The following is a 17,608-nucleotide window of genomic DNA, read 5'->3' as shown; positions in this document are numbered from 1 at the left end:
GTATTGATTGAAGAATAACTTACAATATTAATATGAAGATACTTGGAATATTTTGAATTATACATGCTTTTGAAATTCCAGAACATGAGAATATTGCAAGTAATATAATTCGTTTAAAGTTAATTTTTAATGTATTAATATTATGATTTTATAATTTCACAGTGATGTTATCCCTGAGATCAGAGCAACTTGCATTGAAGAAATTGGCAGCTGGATTAAAACATACCCAGATGCTTTTTTGAATGATAGCTACTTAAAATATGTTGGGTGGATGCTGTATGATAAGGTAAAGTTTAATTTTTTTTTTTGCTTGGGGCAGTACTTTAGTTTTTTTGCTCTAAAATTTTTTTAAAGAATCCTAGCATTTAAATTCTTGAGAATAGATGTTTAAGACTGTGATGGTGTAAAAATAATTTACTTTCTTCCCGATTTCAGGTTTTATTTTAAAAGCTATTTTTACACTAAATAACAGAGGACATTTTTCCCAGTTCTGTGTGAATTGCGCTATGTGCAGTTATGTTTATATGTCACTGAATTGGCAGTTATTTCTGAACTGTAAAATGGCTTATATCCTCTGAGAGGATTAAATGTTGACTGAAATTCTGCTTTTAGGCTTGGTGGACATTTAAAATTTTGTTTAGATTTATAAAAAAAGCAAATAAATATTATCTGTAGTAGAATAGTCTTCAATATTGCATTTCTCATCTGGATTTAGATACAGGAAATATTTAAAGGGAGTCCAGCCATTTCCCAAAGGGCTTTCTCCTTTTCCTTATGGTTTGTTTTTTCTTTTGTGTTGAGGCACTTTTAAAAATCCTCCAAATACCACCAAAACAAAAAAGCAAGAAAACCCTAAAGAAGTCAGCAAGTTCAAAACACCAAGCAGTAGAACAGGAGGCAGTGGGCAAATACCTAGGAAGTGATACCTAGGAAGTTGCACTGGAGCCTGAGAAACTTCTTCACTGTGTGGGTCGCTATTCCCTAGAGGACATTGCCCAGAGGGGTTGTGGAGTCTCCCTCACTGGGGTTCAGAACTGTCTGGACACACTGCTGTGCTAGGATGACCCTGCTTGAGCAGTGAGGTTGGACCAGATGATCCCCTGTGGTCCCTTCCATCCCGACCCCTTCTGTGCTTCTGTGAAAATACGCTTTTTCTCTGGCTTCGGAAAGGCGTGAGAGCCTTCAGGGCTCTGGGAACATTTATGGGGAGCGGCTGGTGAGCGCGGTCGGCGGGCTGTCCTGTGCAGCGGCCTGGGAGGTGTGTGTGTGTGCCGGGCGCATGCCGCACGCCGGGCTTGTGTGCGCTGCGCGCCAGGCTGCGCTGTGCCGCGCCGCCGGCGGGGGGCGCGCCAGCCTCCCGCTGCCGCCGTCCCTCTGCAGGCGGCGCTGCGTTTGTAGGGCGACAAATCTGCCAAAAACTGGCGTTTGTTCCTGCACACCTTCTGTCTGATCACAACATCCTTTCAGTACGTGCTCCGTTTGGAGAATTCTCAGAAGAAAAAGTCTGTTTTTTTTGAAGGTGATGTGTTTTCGTTTACAGTACACTGTACTGAAGATTAGCAGCTGGTGTCTCTGATTAATGCACAGAGCTCGCCCAGTGCCATTCACGGGAAACTGGAAGTAGTTGTTTTTTTCTAACACTTTTTTTATCTGAAGCAATGCAGATGCAGCAGAGTGAGATAAAGTGAGGTGCCTTCCATATTGTACATTTGGCTGAGACATGATAGTGTGCCACTGCTGGTGGCTGCTGTCCTGGTTGTGCTTTGTGATTTGCAACCATTGCCAAATTTCCTGATTTCAAAATGAGAGCACCAACAGGGCTTGCAGTGTTTTTATATACTTTCTTGGAATTTTTTGAGGGGGACTGGGGAAGGAGAGAAGTTTTTAAAATTGTTTTGCCTCTGAAGACAGTTGAGTTGTCTTTGCTATCCAGGAGTAATTCAGAAGTAGACCTTCCCAGTTCATAATCTGGGGAGCATTGACCCAGCAGTCCTATTAAAACATCCAGGTCCCAGCCTGTATTTTTAAGGTTTATTGAATGGCCCCATCTCTGTCAGATCTCATAACTGAAAACGTTCAAGCAGTGCTGGAGCCTGTGCAGGGATCTCTGAGGTCACTAGAGCTGCCCACCACTTCACTGATGTTTTCTGTCATCAGGTCAGGATCAAAATACGCTATGATACAGCTGAGGGACAGTGTGTATGTTCAGAGTATCCTGAAAATGTGCTTACATAATTCCCCTTCACTCTGTCACAGCTTTGAAGCCTTCAAACAGGCAGGTGTTTTGTCAAGATCAGAATGGTAGTTCTGATAAAGGGAATAGGTGTCTGGGTGTTTGTGTTTGCTTATGCTGCTGTTACAAGAACTTGAAGGTAGTGAGATATTCCTGATCATTCAGCATTACTTCACATCCTTTCACAACTATGGGGAATGTTGAATTTAGAAAAGAGGAGGTGGTTGAAAAGGAGAAAATGCAGATGAAAACAGAAAAATAACAGAAGTAGTCATAGAAATAGTTATTTGTTTCTGTTTACTAGAGTTAATTTTCTCAGCAGTTAAAGAAACATACATGTGTGGGGTTGTGACTGAGAGCTTTTGGGTGGGAAAAGGATACCTCAGAACGGAGGTGGTGCACTTTAATGTGTTACAATTTGTGTCTGCAGGCCTATGCTTGACTCCACCTGACTGACAAATGACATTATCAGGCACATGCCAAGAGCTGTGACCGTTCAGCAAACCAGTGCACACAGCTGTCCCTTTCCCCACACATAATTCAGTCCCTATTCACAAGCAGAGTGTTGTGAAAAGGAGTCAAGGACAGCTGGAGCCAGTTTTGCAGTACATTGGCTGAGCTGAGTTTGTGCCAGTGTGCAGTGATGGGTACCACCTTGGGACTATCTGTGAGTTTTGTACTGTGCAGCCCTTGTTGCAGTAGGAAGCAGCCAGGTATGGGCAACAGTCTCTCCCTTAGAGACTTTAAAATTAAAGTGCAATGCAGAATAAGTACTACAGGTGTGTTATGGGCAGATTAGAGAGCAGTGCACGTTGTTACCTGTTGATCTTTCATTTTATATTTCTAGCAAAAAGCTATCTTAAGCAAAACTGTTAATCAAAGCCTGCCACTGGGTATCATCCTTGGCTTTCCATCTAAGCAGGTGAACAGGAACTTGTAGCAATGGATAGCCTGTGTGTAGGTGGTCTCCTTTCTTCGATTTCCATGTTTATTCTTACTGCTATTGTTAGCAAAAGGAATTAAAAAGAAATATGAAGAGACTGATTCAAAGCCTGCAGTTCCTCTTAGTCTCTCTGCTGATATGCATAGCATTATAAATTTGCAGAACACATGATTTTTCTGTGTTGGATCATCAAAATCACTTTCCTGATGCCATTTAAAGCTTTGTCCTTTGAATGATGTAGCAATATGCATGAGATAATTGAAAATCTGGCTAAGGAAAATACTTCTTTTTGGGGCATCTGTGAAGCAGCAGTATTAATAGTATGAAGTAACACCTTGTATGGGTAAATATATTTTGCCTAAATTAACTAATTAGGCTGAATTTAAAACAAACCTTTTCTTAGAATACTTAAAAAACCATGGTCTAGTGTAAAACAAAAATAGGAAGAAGGCATGATACTTAACTCAGTAAGAATCCACAATGATAAGCCAGTACCTTTCTAAATTGTACCTTCCTCTGGGAATCTAGAGAAATCTGTAATTTCTTAGACTCCCTGTCTGTGTTAAATAATTGTCCCAGTCAACTGTTGATAAGAAGCAAGCAAAGTCTGATGTATGGGAGAGTGCTGGTTGTACTAAGTATGCCATCCATACTCCTGTCTGTGCATCTTTAATGATGAATAGCACAATCTCTGTATCTTTTGCATTCTGTTGCTTTTATTAACTGTGAGGTCTATGAGAGTTTCTTTGACTCTTAGGGAGCCTAACACAAACTTTGATGTTACCTTTAAGTTTAGCTCACTGCAGGCTTCCTCTGTGTGTGTGTGAGAGCAATAAGTGTGTGTACAGACAAACAAACTGGTACTGATGTCACTTATAAAGAAGACAAGGTAGCACTTGGATAGTCTGCTGTAGGGACCCACAAAGAGCTCTTATTTACATGATATAAATGCTGATAGTGACTAACAAAGATACATGTATTTTACTGTTAGCCAGTTTCTCTTTGTTTTGCAGCAAGCTGAAGTGCGGTTGAAATGTCTTCTGGGACTGCAGGGAATTTACAGCAGAAAAGAACTTGCTTCCAGGATGGATCTTTTTACTAACAGATTCAAGGTAAATATTACTGTTTGCTGTTTTTTTAAGTGTAGGTAGGGTGTATACACGGCCTGATGTTTTGATCAGAGCTGATCTCCCCACTGTCTTGACTGAGAGGAACTTAGATTCCTGCAGAAACAGCCTTGTTGACTAAATAGATGAAGAAGTTTTGCAGGGATGTTTCCTTCTATTTCTGTGAACTTTTCCATTTCACTTTAGTTCACACAAAATGGTGTTAGCATGCACTAACATGCTAATGGTCAGTTATCTCCACCATTTATCCAGATTGGCCCAGTTTTTTTTACAGGACCTTTGGTAGATGACAAAGAATTTCATGTGCTGCCCCTGATAATAAGTTAACCTTGTAGATATTAGTCTGGCTGTCCATGTATCACACTGATGTGGGAATGGCTCTTTCTTGATCTACAATGTCAGTAGGAATCTTGAAGAAGGATCCCTTATTTCTTTTTGAACAAATCAGGTGATACATTGTAGTTTTGAGAGCCTGTTTTGTGGCTTCACTGACCCTGTATTTTTCCTTTATCATATTCAAATATCCTGACTCATTTAAGAAGTAAGCCCTTCACTTTTTTTAACCCTGGCCTTGCTAAGGGTTTTGTCAGCTGCTCTTACACTAGCAGGGTTGCACCTTCTCAGTATTTATATAAGAAAGCTCAAGATGATGTGATTGATATCTCAGTCCCTGTGAATCAGGACATGATTCAATGTCAGGACAAATCAATGCCTGCATGGGGTGGCAATCCATGGTCTTTTTGCAAAAGATGTAGGGCTTACCTCTGTGTCAAAGCAGTTGCTAATAGTGAAAAATGCTTATCACATACCCTCAAAGAACTTGAAATAGTTTAATATTGGTATCTTAGGAATAAATTATTCAGAGTTAAACTCTTATCTATCTAAGATTGACCTCTGTTTTAAATGGTTATGTGGTAGTCCCTTATCTTTTTGTCTGCTGTAAGCTATGTAACCAAATGCAGGATTGGTATTCAATAAAGAGTGATGAAATAGCTCCAGGCTGTTTGTACTGCAGTCTCCCTGTGTGGAGGATGCAGTGTAAATGGATTATTACAAACTCCATCCCCCAGTCAAAAAACCCTCACCCATAAAAACCTCCTTCCCCTCTAAACAAAAATAAAATCCAAACAGCTGCACACAAAATACCAGTTTCAAAGTTTGAATTATGCTTTCTCAGTGATGGGGAGAGTAATCATTTAACCATCAATCCATTTCCTGCAAAAGGGAGTTACACATGCTCCCTCTGTTACCCTTGAGTGTTCAAACTCAGGATTTGTGGATTTAGACACCTTCAAACTGGATTGTGAGAAGAGGAAAGGTGCAAAGGACAATGAATGTAGAGATTTATAAACTGTATGTTAAAAGGGAAAACTGTTAGTCCCAAATCAAGCAAGTCTAAAGGTGTGATATTTCTTAGATGTAGGCCACACTGAGGCGTGCAAGTTCCTGGTTTCATGGGATGGGAAGTTTTCCAGGTTTCTGAGCCATTTGCATGCATACTAAGTTACAATATTGTCACTTCTAGAGGTCAGCAATATTGCTGCTATGCCATGAGGTATCTTTGACTTTAACTGTCTTCTCAGCAAGGCACTGACTTCTGTAATGTGTAGGTGCAGGCACTTTATTGTTAGTGGGAGAAACTGATTAGATAATGCTTGTAATTTGAGGCTTACCTTCATTTAACATACAGAAGTGCCAGTAGTAACATCTTAGAAACAAGTTGTCAGTCACTTTTAATTTGTAGTGTGTAGGTAATTTCTTGTGAACGCATACATTACATCTATAAAAAATATCATATTAGTGCATGATTAATTCAGTTAAAAATTAACATGCTGTTAATTTTCAGGGGCTGGGGAACTACTTGGTAGTAATCAAGTTGCCTTATGTCTCTTAGGAAATAGCTGCTGAAATAAAAATAAATCTCTGCTGTACTAGTGTAGATGATCTAGCTGTAGCAAAAATACATGTTTATTGAGAACAAACCATGTTACATCTTTTTATTGTCATTTTACATCCATTAGGATCGAATTGTGTCCATGCCTCTGGACAAGGACCATGAAGTAGCAGTTCAAGCCATGAAACTCTTGATGCTTATGTCGCAGTAAATAATTTCTTTTTTAATTTACTGTATTGTTTTAATGGCAACAAGATCCAGGTACAAACCTGATGAATCCTCCTGTAATAAGTTACTTGTTGGGAAACAGTTGCTTCTGTCAGGATATGAGTTACAGTTAAAGCTGCTCAAGACATGATATTTTCTTTTGTGGGAAATGCCAATGATAAGAAAACCCTTGTGCTGAGATTCGATCTGAAAACTATGTTTTTATATTTTTATATTTCCCTCTGGAAGGAGATTCCACCTTTTTTAATTTTGGCTTTTCTCAAAAAGAGCATGTGACTGTCTTGGGGGAAGTTCCCACTGAAGATGGGGTTCCCACCCCATCTTCTGTCCCAGGATTGCCAGGCCTTGACCAGGAGCTTGGAGAACTCTGCCATCTTTCCTGTCTCTGCACCTGATGCAGGAAACCTTGAGCTTTGAAGCTGTTGCTAGAATTTGTGCTTTGAGATTCTTGGCTCCAGGGCAGAGAATCTGGTAGCCTTTGAGCCCACAGCAGACTGACTGACAGAAAATGAGCAAGTGTGTGATTCTGCTGAGGTAGAAAACTAACAGAAGAGTTGTTTTCTTGGGAAGTTTACCTGCCAGCCATAGATTTGGTAGGACAATGGCAAGCTGGAAGTGTGGGGAAGAATTAGGCTTAGTATTACAGAAGTATATAAATCCTACTCTGATAGATCCTTGAGCAGAATGTTTATTTTAGAAATGTCTTTATTTGCAAAATGCATGTAGAATAAACTTTTTGTCCCTCTTTTTCAAAGCAAAATGGGAATAAAAGCTTCACTGCATTCCATTGGTAATACAGTTGAGAGGTTAGGACTCAGTGTCTCCTCTGAGAGTGTCAGTTGAATTTTGGTGATGCAGATGCTTATTTCCATGTACAGCATGACACATTATTGAATAGCCTTGTGGGATTTGCTTCTCTATTTAAGCCAGAAGTATTAGTCATTGCTAGAGGAGCATGTAGACCTTAATGGTCCAACTAATATGGTGCTGTAGATATTTACATTAAATTTCATTACATTAAATGTTTGTACACTGAGGTGCTGCTTTATAGTCTCCTGTCTCACTTCACATTCCTCTGGTGTGAATGGCATTTTTCCAGACCTCCTTCAATAGGCACATCAGAACAGCATATGATGCTGTGAACACTGCACCCTCTTCTGAAGGTAGTGCCATTGTTTGGCCCCCACTAGTAGTAGCCAGGGTTATATTGTTTCCTGTGTTCACAATGTCCATTTCTACGTCCCTTGGTTCCCCATGGTGCCTAGCTGTTGGAACAAAGCACAGTGCTGTGTGCATGGATAACATGTCCCTGTGCTAGGAGGAGCAGCTCACCATTGTTGAAGTACAAAGATTCCATACACCAGTTATGGCTGCACTTGTTCCCTATCTGAATTAACAAGAGCTATATTGGCACTGCAGCTGTTTATCATCTCTGGCTTTATTATAAGGGATCATGTTCTCATTAATGCAAGCTGCAGCTATTAAAGTTTGATCAATGTTTCTTTTTCCCTGAAGCAATTTTTTCTGAATTTTGCTTAAATATGGTTTCCAGTATGAATAAATGCCTTCAAAAGTTTTCTGAATGATATTTTTCCATCATAAGATGCAAGTTTCACAAGTAAAATTAATACATTGTGAAATTATTTTTAATTAAGCTATGTAGAGACCTAGAAAAGACATGCTTTTCTTTCTCTTTGCTCATCTGTTGCATAGCCATCTTGCTTTCTTCCATTGTACCCCCCCAGTTGCTCTGAGCCCTGCTGATTTGGCTTAATTATTGAAGTGGTGAAAGTGTGAGTTGGGGACTCAATAAGCAAATTCAACAGCAGCTCTTCTCTTTGCTAAGAGCAGTGCTGACTAGTCTATAGCTCTGTCTGCAAAGAATGCAGACAATCTAGCCAGTCACACGTACAGACTTCTTAATAAGATCTTGCATTAAAAGATCCTTTTTTAGCAGGGGAGAAGCTGATGCTTTAGTACCTACAAAAGTGGCAGAAAGGACTTGCTGCTGGCACTGCAGAAGCAAAGACCTGCAGGGCTTAGGTGTCTCAAGTTGGTGTGGCTCATAGCTCAAAACACCTATCTGAATATTGAGCAGTAGTGCTGCTTGATGCATGCTGTAAAGCATGAAATGGAGTTGGGGAAAGCAACTCCCCTTAAAGGGGGTAATAGAGTAATAAATGACAGCTTGTATAAATGGCATGGTTACTAGAATACATTGGTGAAATAAAATTTTTGCCACTTTTGTCATGCTGTCTTGGCTTCTCTTTGAATGACCAATTTTTGTCATCTGAAAATTTGGCAACTGAATTCAAGTGGCCAACCTGCAGTTTTAGTGAGATGTGAGATACCTTTTAGATGCATTTCTATTTTAAAAGCTACTGGCAAGAATCTCTGTCTGAATTCCCTATATTTGATCTGAAGTCATTAATTAAAAAAAAATAGTCTTCACTGATGAGGTACTGACCTTCAGAACGTGTCTCTAATCTTGGAATAAATACTTTGCTGTCATGTCATGACATGAGTTATCAAGAAGCAAGGCTCAGGAATAGTTTTTTTTCTTTCAGTTACTCTGTTGGGTATTTTTTCTTGTGAAAAATGTTATGTCAGTAGCTTTCTTTGACTGACTTCCATAGTTGTCAACTATGTCCAGCCTCATAGGGTGAGCATAGCAGCAAGACTACTTTGTTGCTAACTGACTGTTTTTGAGATGTTTTACAGTGGCAGCAGGGCTGTGCTCCATGTAGTTAGTAACAGGTTTGAGCATCTCTTAACCATTACTCCATTCCAGTCCTGTGGAGTATACACTGACTACTCTATGTATTACTGCCCCATAAAGCTGCTGTGCCTTTACATTCTCCCTCCTGATAGCTAGGGAGGCAGTAAAAACACTGATCTTTTCAATTCACTTATGTGTGTTACATTATTAAAAAAAAATCCCAGTGCTGATTCAGAGCTCTCTTGCTATGCATATACTTAGTTTGTTTTCAAATCCATATTTGTATTTTCTTCTTGTGTATCTCTGTGAGCTGAGATTTTTTTCCTTCTTGTTTGTTGCGTATTGTCTCAATTGAATGCCAGTCTTTGGGCTAGTAGATTTCTGTTTTTACACAGCATGATGTGATTCTGAAACTGAAATGAGCCTATGAGGTTTAGCATAATAGAAATTATTAATGGTACTGAATTATGCATAATTGTTAGCATTAATGTTGCAAAGGATCTGACAGGGAATAGAACTAGGAAGAAATAAAGAGGGAGAAATGAGTGACAATGAGAGACCCAGATAAAAAAATCATAGACTTTTAGGGGGCAAATTAGTTTAGTGTGCCTACTGCTAGACAAATCTGTTAATTTTTGTGTGCTTAACTACCTAAAAGCGTAGAGGAATTTTGGAAAAGAGCAGCAACAGTGATTAGATAACTAGTAGATGCATAGGGAAAGGTTCCAGGTGGTGTGGGTAGGGGCACAAATCTACAATTAGCTTGAATATGTAAATAGCCCAGGGGAAAATGACTTTGATTTACTTTAGTTAAACGTAACTAGAAATTAAACTGAGTTTTAAACACAAAACACTTTGGTCTGCCACAGCATAATCACAGTGTATTGCAACATGCTAATCCCATTGTGTGGTGGGTGGGAAAGGACCACTGGTACATTTTAATGGACCCATGTTGTCATTTTGCTGATTGCCAAAGTGTGTCTTGAAGTATCTGCAATGAGAGCAGAGGAGCGAGAGTGAGATTACAGAAGAGTTTAGTAGTACATGGTTTTTGTACTTGAATGTTTTATTGCAGGCATCAGGATACTTTCAATGTACTTTTTTTTTTTTTTTTGGTTGATAGTGCTCTGTGCACAAATACTGCTTTTACAATGCATCTGCAGATTTGGATGTTTAACTTGACTTAATTTTAAATGCAAAGTGAACAGATTTTTTTTTGACTGAGATGCTATACCTTGGATTGTCATCACCATAATGTACCAGATCTTACCTGCACAGCCACTAAAAAACAAGGACTGGTGTAAAACTCTGTAAAGTGTGTCAGGTGTATTTTTGTTTTACTCTTGTGATTTTGATGGTTATCCTTGGTATGAGCAACAGATCAAGTCAAGCAACTCCTTAATTAATCCAAATCATACCTCTTACATGCAACAAAATGAAACAAAAAGCAAGATATGAAATCTTGCAACTGGTGCCATATGCAGAACAAAATGGGTATGTGATCTCCCTCTGGAATGTCCAAGTTTCTTCTTTGTGATATGTTCACACTGAAGTGTAGAGAAGAGGGTATGTCATGAGATTGGTATGTGGAGAGCCTTGCCTGTTTATTTTTAGGCACCTAAACACTGGCAGGCACTTCAGGCTTAACCTTTATCTGTTGCTTGGCATTCTGAGGGCTGTAAATTTGCAGCAGTATTACTGCTGTATTTGAAGTATTCTTTGTGTGGTTGATGATTGCCTTATGGATGTAAAAAAGAAAGGCACCTGTTTAGTGTGGTGGTGGTAACAGGTGTAGTGAAGTGCTGCTGCTTGCAGAAGTAGAGCACCTGAGCACTCATTTCAGAGGGAGTTATGAGCCTAAATCTCATCATGGCTCAGAGAGTAGCGGTAGTGGTAGTACACACAGGTATTCCCTCCCACTCAAGAAAGAAAAAAAAACCAAAAGATCAGGGGCTCAAGTGGTTTCAGGAGTGTCTGTCAGCTTGAAAGAAATGAATTCTTCTCTCTTCCTTTGCTTCTCTGCTGCTTGGAGTTGCTTCATTCGTAGCTGGAGCAGCATCTCACCTACTCATGTCTCGAGGAGGGAGGAAATAACACTGCACCAGGTTAATGTAGCAGGTAAATTCCCAACCTCTTAGGAGGCAAAAACGAGGAGGTTGGGATTTTGGAAATCACAGAACGGCTGAAGTTAAAAAGTTTGTCAGGTCCAACCCCCTACTCAAGAACAGTCATGTAGAGCACATTGCCCAGGACTGCTTCCATATGGCTCTTGAGTATCTCCAGCAATGGACTCCACAGCCTCCCATGGCAGCCTGTGCCATACTCTGTCACCCTCACAGTAAAAACATGCTTCCTGATGTTCAGAAGGAGCCTCCTGTGTTTCACTTTGTGCCTGTTGCTTCTGGTCCTGGCAACCAAGAGCTGGAGCTTGCCTCTGTCTTCTTACTCCCACTGCCAGGTGCTAAGATGCCCCTGAACTTTCATTCCTCCAGGCTGAACAGTCCCAACCTCCCTCCTAGGTTCTTTCTCCTAAGGATAGAAAATACCTATGGAAAAATAGTTTCAATAGTACTGAAATGGAAGAGTCCTTAATTTCTATCCAGAGAGATAGGTGTTGCTGAGCTCTTCAAGCTATCTGAACAATTTAATCAAGGACCTCTTTTAAAATAGAAACATTCAGGTATTGCAATCATTATTTCTATAAATGTGCTAGAGAGAAAACCTGAAATATAAAGAAAAAAAAATTTAAATCTAAAAAAATGTGTGCACTTGACTGGCATGTTCATGCAAGAAATTCCATTTAAGCATAAGAAAAAGGTTTTTCACTGTGACACTGATCCAATACTGGAACACATTGCCAGAGATGTTGTAGAGTCTTTGACTTCATAGATTGGACACTGCTGTAGCTGATCCTCTTGTGAGCAGGGGATTGGACCAGATGATTTGCAGAGGTGCTGACCATCCTCAGTGCTTTATGATTCTATGAATCAATCTAGACTGAGTGGTTCAGTCTAGATCACCATATCTTTGTGAAATTTCTTATATTCTAAGCTGTCCCCTGGATTGGAAAAAATATATGTATAGAGAAAAAATGGCAAAGACATCGTAATGGAAACTAGTGAAGGGACTGAATAATAGATTGACATAAAAATGCATGAAAGAAACATTGTCAGACTGCTTTTTTTTTCCCTGTAAATTCCCCATAGCCTTTTAATACTTATTATATCATGTCTTTATTCCTGTAAGTGCTCTTTGTTGTCATTTTTGTTTTACTCTCACTTGTTAAATTTGTAGAAATTTAATAAATTTGATCATTTGTGGCTGCACAGGACACACCACTGCTTATTCATTTACACCATGAAACCATTTTACTTCTTCCATTTTGTTTAGCATCAGTAAGCACATTTTTACTTTACTTTCCCAGTTCTGTAGATAGTTAAATGAGTGACATAAATATTTTCCTTTACGCTGATTTCTTGATATGTATTTCTTTACACTTCCTGTATGTTCTATCACTGCAAATATATGCTCAAGGTGATTGCATGTTTAAAGAGTTCACCAAAACCTGTTTTAAGTATGTAAGGCAGCTTTTATTTCACATTATCTTGTGAGACTGATTCATCACTTTTGGAGACATACCATTAGCACTTGCATTTTAATGGATGCTCCAGTGATACTCTCATCTAATGTGAGCTCACTTCTTTTCCAGTCAGGTTGGAGGATATTTTGGGGCTTTGTGACTTGTGAGGATGCTAAAGGATGCCATGGGTTGGAGACAAATGGGCAAGCATAGGAAGGATCCTCAGTTGTAGAGAGGGTGTTGGACCACAATTGTAGATGATTTTAAAATGTTACTACTTGAGGATTGAATGCAGTGGTCAATAAAAACCCTTTCCTCTCACCTAGGTATAGTAAGTATAAGGATCTCATATGTTGATCTTTTATTCTCTGAAGTAGCCTAGTCCAGCATTGTAAGAAGCAGGTATTTGGAAATTGTAATCTTTGCTTTGAACTTCACTGCTCTGGTATCTCTTCATTGGGTTGCTCAACCTTGATGCTTCAGTTTCTTTTCTGTAAATATTTGATATCAATACCATTTCTACCTCTCAGAGAGCATTCTAGGTTTACTAGTTGGCATGTGGTGTTCTCAAGATGTGTAGCTGAATGAAAAAAAGTCATGACTTTGAGTGTGTTTGTGCAGGGAGCTCACAGTGTGCCATCAAGCATGTATTTTGATTTCTTTTTACATGGGAATCTGGTATGATAGAATGTAGATTTTAAAATACTGGAATAAATAACTTTAAAATAATTTGTACTACATAATGAAGGTTTCTTGCTATTTCTTATCTTCTATGGTGAACATCTAAGTATAAAGTAAAGGCATGATTTTCCTGTTTTATTACTATTGCTCTTTTCACTGTGATCACTAATCAACCATAATTATACTTTAAATTAATGTTCCTGTCATAATGCAGTGGGCCTGATTTGTCATGGCTTACCCAGACCTCTGTTGCTCTACACAGTGAGTAAAAGAACACTGCCAGTTTTGTTAAGAGGGCATTTTTAAAAATGCCCTACAAAAATATGTGCATAGCTGTGTGAACAAGTTGCCTGGTCATGGAGAATCAAGTCTAGTAAAAGCTGGACATAACATTGATAGTATTCTTTGCAGATAAACCTGGACTATAACTTCTGTTGTTATTTTTGCCTAGGAACTGTGAGGATGTGTTATCAGCTGAAGACTGTGAAATGTTGTACCAGTTTGTTTATACCACTCACCGTCCGCTTGCAGTAGCAGCTGGGGAATTCCTCTATAAAAGGTGGTATCTCTGCCTGCCTACTTCTTGCATAGTCTCATTTGTTTTGGAATGAAGGTGGATTTCTTTAAGGGGGATATTAAGCATTAAGTTTCCTACTGAAAGTACATGCCAGCTTTCTTTTGGTGAATCAAAAGAGAAATGCTGTCTGGGGATAATTGCACGTTTTCCTGCACAGACTGAAACAATAGGTGTGAGAAAAGTTGCAAGACTAACATAAGGAATATGAAACTGATTGATCCATAAGTGGCGTGCTTGAGAACATGCCCTCTTTCCACTTTCTATTGCTTTGCTTCTTACAAGCTGATATGTCACCTGGCACCTGCTGTGTTTTCATAGTTTGGTGGTCAATCACAAAAACGGCCTCCTCTTCTCCCTTTGGAAGTTGCCTTATACATTGCAAAGGCTTTGAATAATTAGAGATGCAGCTGATTAAAAAGCTCTCCCAATTTCCTGTCAGGTTAATGAAATACAAGTTTTATCTTCCCCTGGAGTAACTCTTATAAATGGGCTTCTTATAACAATGGTTGCATGAAGTTGAATGGAGTAGGCATGCTAAAAAGGGAAGTGACAAATATTCTGTCTCTATGGCTGAGAGAAATAATCTTGACTTTGAAAAAGGAATGAAAATAAAAATATTTAGGCAAGGATTTTGTGAGGGAACATTCAGAAATAATAATAGTGTTTCCACACATACAGAATCTTGTCTTTTTCTGTCTAACTGAAATATTGATATTCTGGAATTTGTGGCGACAAGTCCAACAAAAAGACAAATGAAAAGAAACTTCTGTTATTGCATCTGCTAGACTTAGTCTTTTGTGTTGGTCCTGATACCCTCTCATAAATTAGGTGTTTCTTGTTCTTGTTTGCCCAGTGCTTCTCTCCAGCATGTTTTCCAGTATAGAATGTTTGTTTTGGAGTGAGATGATAGAAGATATTTCCCTAGTTATGCTGCTAAGTTTTAGTAGAAATGCTTATGCTTTCCACCCGTGCTGCCCCTTCTTCTTGGTTTGCACAAAATTTCCTCCGTGTCTGCATATTTTATCTTAGGTTACTTATCTGGCATAAATTATACCAGCAGAAACTCTTCCTGAATGCACAAGCTTTTGCTGACTTTTAGTAGTGTGGTCCAGCTCTTAAATCCAAGCTGTTTGGGCCTTACATTAATCTGCAGGAATGACCTTCCTGTATTTATCTTGGGATTAGCACTTTTTGTGCTTCCCACTTTTTGTGGGTAGGAGTCAGAGTTATTTTGGATAAAGGGGGAAATGAAAATGGAAGTGTCATACTGTGCTTCATACTTCAAAAAGAAGAGGAAGAGCAGATTTTCCACTGTATTTGTGACATTATTTGCCTCTTATAATAACAGGATGCTGTGCTTTCCTTAAAAAGCTGCAGTTCCAAGATGCACTGTGGTGTGAATAGTGGCTGTGTAGTAATATCTCTGCTGTGTTGTTAAGGTTGAAATTTGGCCTAGAGCAAGCCTCTTTTCAAGCATGAATAAATGCCTGCCTCATTGTGTGATCAGTTCTGTGGAATCTGCATTCATCATCCAGAAAGATGGCAGGGTACCTGTGAAACTGTCAGAAATAGTTGCATCCACAGGGAGAGCATATCTCTCACAATGGAAAACAATCTTTTTTCCATTCATCTTACTAAAAGGTCTAATGAGATTTGGGGTAAATAAGTAGACATTTAAGAGAAATACAGTCCTTGTGATCTAGATCTTGACAGAATTAGTATTACATTGGTAAATGAGTGTGAGGAGAGTGTGGCAGAACTGGACTGACTTGCTTTTCTTTGGCAGGCTGCTTAGTCATGAGGGAGATAAAGAACTTCAGCCCAAAGGAGGAGGAAAGTTTGGGGCAAGCACTGACCAATTGAAAAGATTAATACAGTTTTTCCTGGGGAGTGAGGTAAGAACAGCCCCTGCAGTAAGCCTTTTAAATCCAGTGTTGCATGTTAAATCAATTATCTTCTTGCTTTTGAAAGCAATTTCTATTGGTGAGCTCTGAAATATATGGTGTTCAAAATGTTTTTACTCTCTAGGTTAAGTTTTTAATAAAGCCATTTCTGTTCTGTTGTATTAAAACTAATTTACAAGTGTGCTAATGGAGAGAATCAGTGATGAGGCAGTTTCTGGAAACAACCTGAAAGACTGCTACCACAAGTGAGGACTTTTTGGTTCATGTCCATGTCTTTCTGGAGGCAAATGTGGGTTGCTGTACCATGTCCATGTCTTTCTGGAGGCAAATGTGGGTTGCTGTACCATGAGTCCATGCTGACCAAAAACTGTAGTTTTATTGAAAGTTTTATTACTTTAAGTGCTGATAAACAGTTCACGGTATAGCTTTTGCAGTGGTGCAAATCTCTGTCTGGCCCAAGTGTCAGAGATTATTTAATTAAAATTTAAATTTGTATTTAAAGAAGAGAAAATTAAGTATTTTTTGCCTGTCTTTCCTGCTTTTTCACTCCACTTTCCTGCTTTGTATTAGATTGAAGACATGGTGTTTAAATGTTGATAGGCCTTGAACTAAATACGTTGGAATATGGCATATGGTTATATGTGTGAATGACAGAGCTTTGTCACTGGACACAGGGAGAGCAACATATGAGGAAGCTGTATTTCCCTTAGTGATGTGTTTATTCCTATAAACTTGTGTTTTTAATCCCTAGCTACACAAACATGTTGCATACCTAGTAGACAGCTTGTGGGACTGGGCAGGCAAATTCCTGAAGGACTGGGAGTGCATGACTACTCTTCTATTAAAAAATGCTGAAGAAGTTGGAGAAGGTGGGTAAGCAAAGAACTTAGTTTTGTCTGAATGAGTCTCCCCATGCTATTTTTGAACCTTGATTTAGTTAGTTCAGGATCATTTCTCCAAGTGTCACAAAGCAGATGCAACTCAATGCCCTGCTAGTGTAATATTTATATCAACATACTTGTTTTATTCCATATTCTGTATTTATGTAATGTTAGTTTAAAACTTGTGCAATAAATACTTGTGTAATTAAGCCATAATGGTTATGTAGTGTTCACTTTGTTTGTCCAAAACTTTAGAATCTAAAGGTATTAATAGGTTGAAAAGCAGTTATTATCAGGTTTTTATTCCTACCTCAGAAGAAAACAAATAATGTGTTGGGTTCACTGTTATCTAACATTAGAGGGGTTCTTTTGGTAGAATGATTTTGAAGTAAACTTAAATAAATCTTTAAAGTCCCTTCAATAAATCTTTAAAGTCCCTTCCAAACCAAACCATATGATTCTATGAATACTTGTTGTAGTAGAACTGGAGTTGGTTGTGTGATTAAAGTCAATTTGTAGATCCAGTGAGTTAGAGCATTTTGGTACTCAAAGAAGGCTTGTCCTAAATGAGACACTAGTCAGTAGAAGACCTGATTAAAACTGCCTGTGTTTTTGCAAGCCCAACTGGCCCAGGAAGTTTAGCCTTTAAGGGATCTGTGGTACTCAGTAAATGTAGAAAATAACTTCCTTCAAATGAAGTCAAACACTCTCTAGCTCTTTATTTAGCAGCACTGCATCTTCTGTTTTTCAATGTCCTTCCACAGTTCCTCAGGTAAATGAGTAGGCTTTACATCAGTTGTTGTTGCATCTTCACTTTTCTTTTGTGTGATGCTGAGACTGA

At 38.9% G+C, this 17,608-nt stretch overlaps 1 protein-coding gene across 2 annotated transcripts in view; it reads left to right on the top strand.

The window, feature by feature from the left end:
- The window catches only part of LOC306798017 (cohesin subunit SA-2-like), a 109,555-nt gene that overhangs the window by 14,672 nt on the left and 77,275 nt on the right, over positions 1–17,608 (top strand). For both annotated transcript variants that reach the window (XR_013773263.1, XM_079297780.1), the window contains exons 11-16: positions 163–286; positions 4,190–4,288; positions 6,325–6,404; positions 13,857–13,964; positions 15,769–15,877; positions 16,638–16,755. Coding sequence is in view for 1 of the 2 variants with exons in the window: in XM_079297780.1 (XP_079153906.1) it covers positions 163–286; positions 4,190–4,288; positions 6,325–6,404; positions 13,857–13,964; positions 15,769–15,877; positions 16,638–16,755 (638 nt within the window). In the remaining variant the exon portion in view is untranslated. The remainder of the gene's footprint in view (positions 1–162; positions 287–4,189; positions 4,289–6,324; positions 6,405–13,856; positions 13,965–15,768; positions 15,878–16,637; positions 16,756–17,608) is intronic.

Source organism: Erithacus rubecula, assembly GCF_903797595.1.
Source record: "Erithacus rubecula genome assembly, chromosome: 1".
Lineage (NCBI taxonomy): Eukaryota > Metazoa > Chordata > Aves > Passeriformes > Muscicapidae > Erithacus > Erithacus rubecula.
The sequence above is the reverse complement of the archived record's forward strand: the minus strand, read 5'-3'. Positions and strand labels throughout refer to the sequence as shown.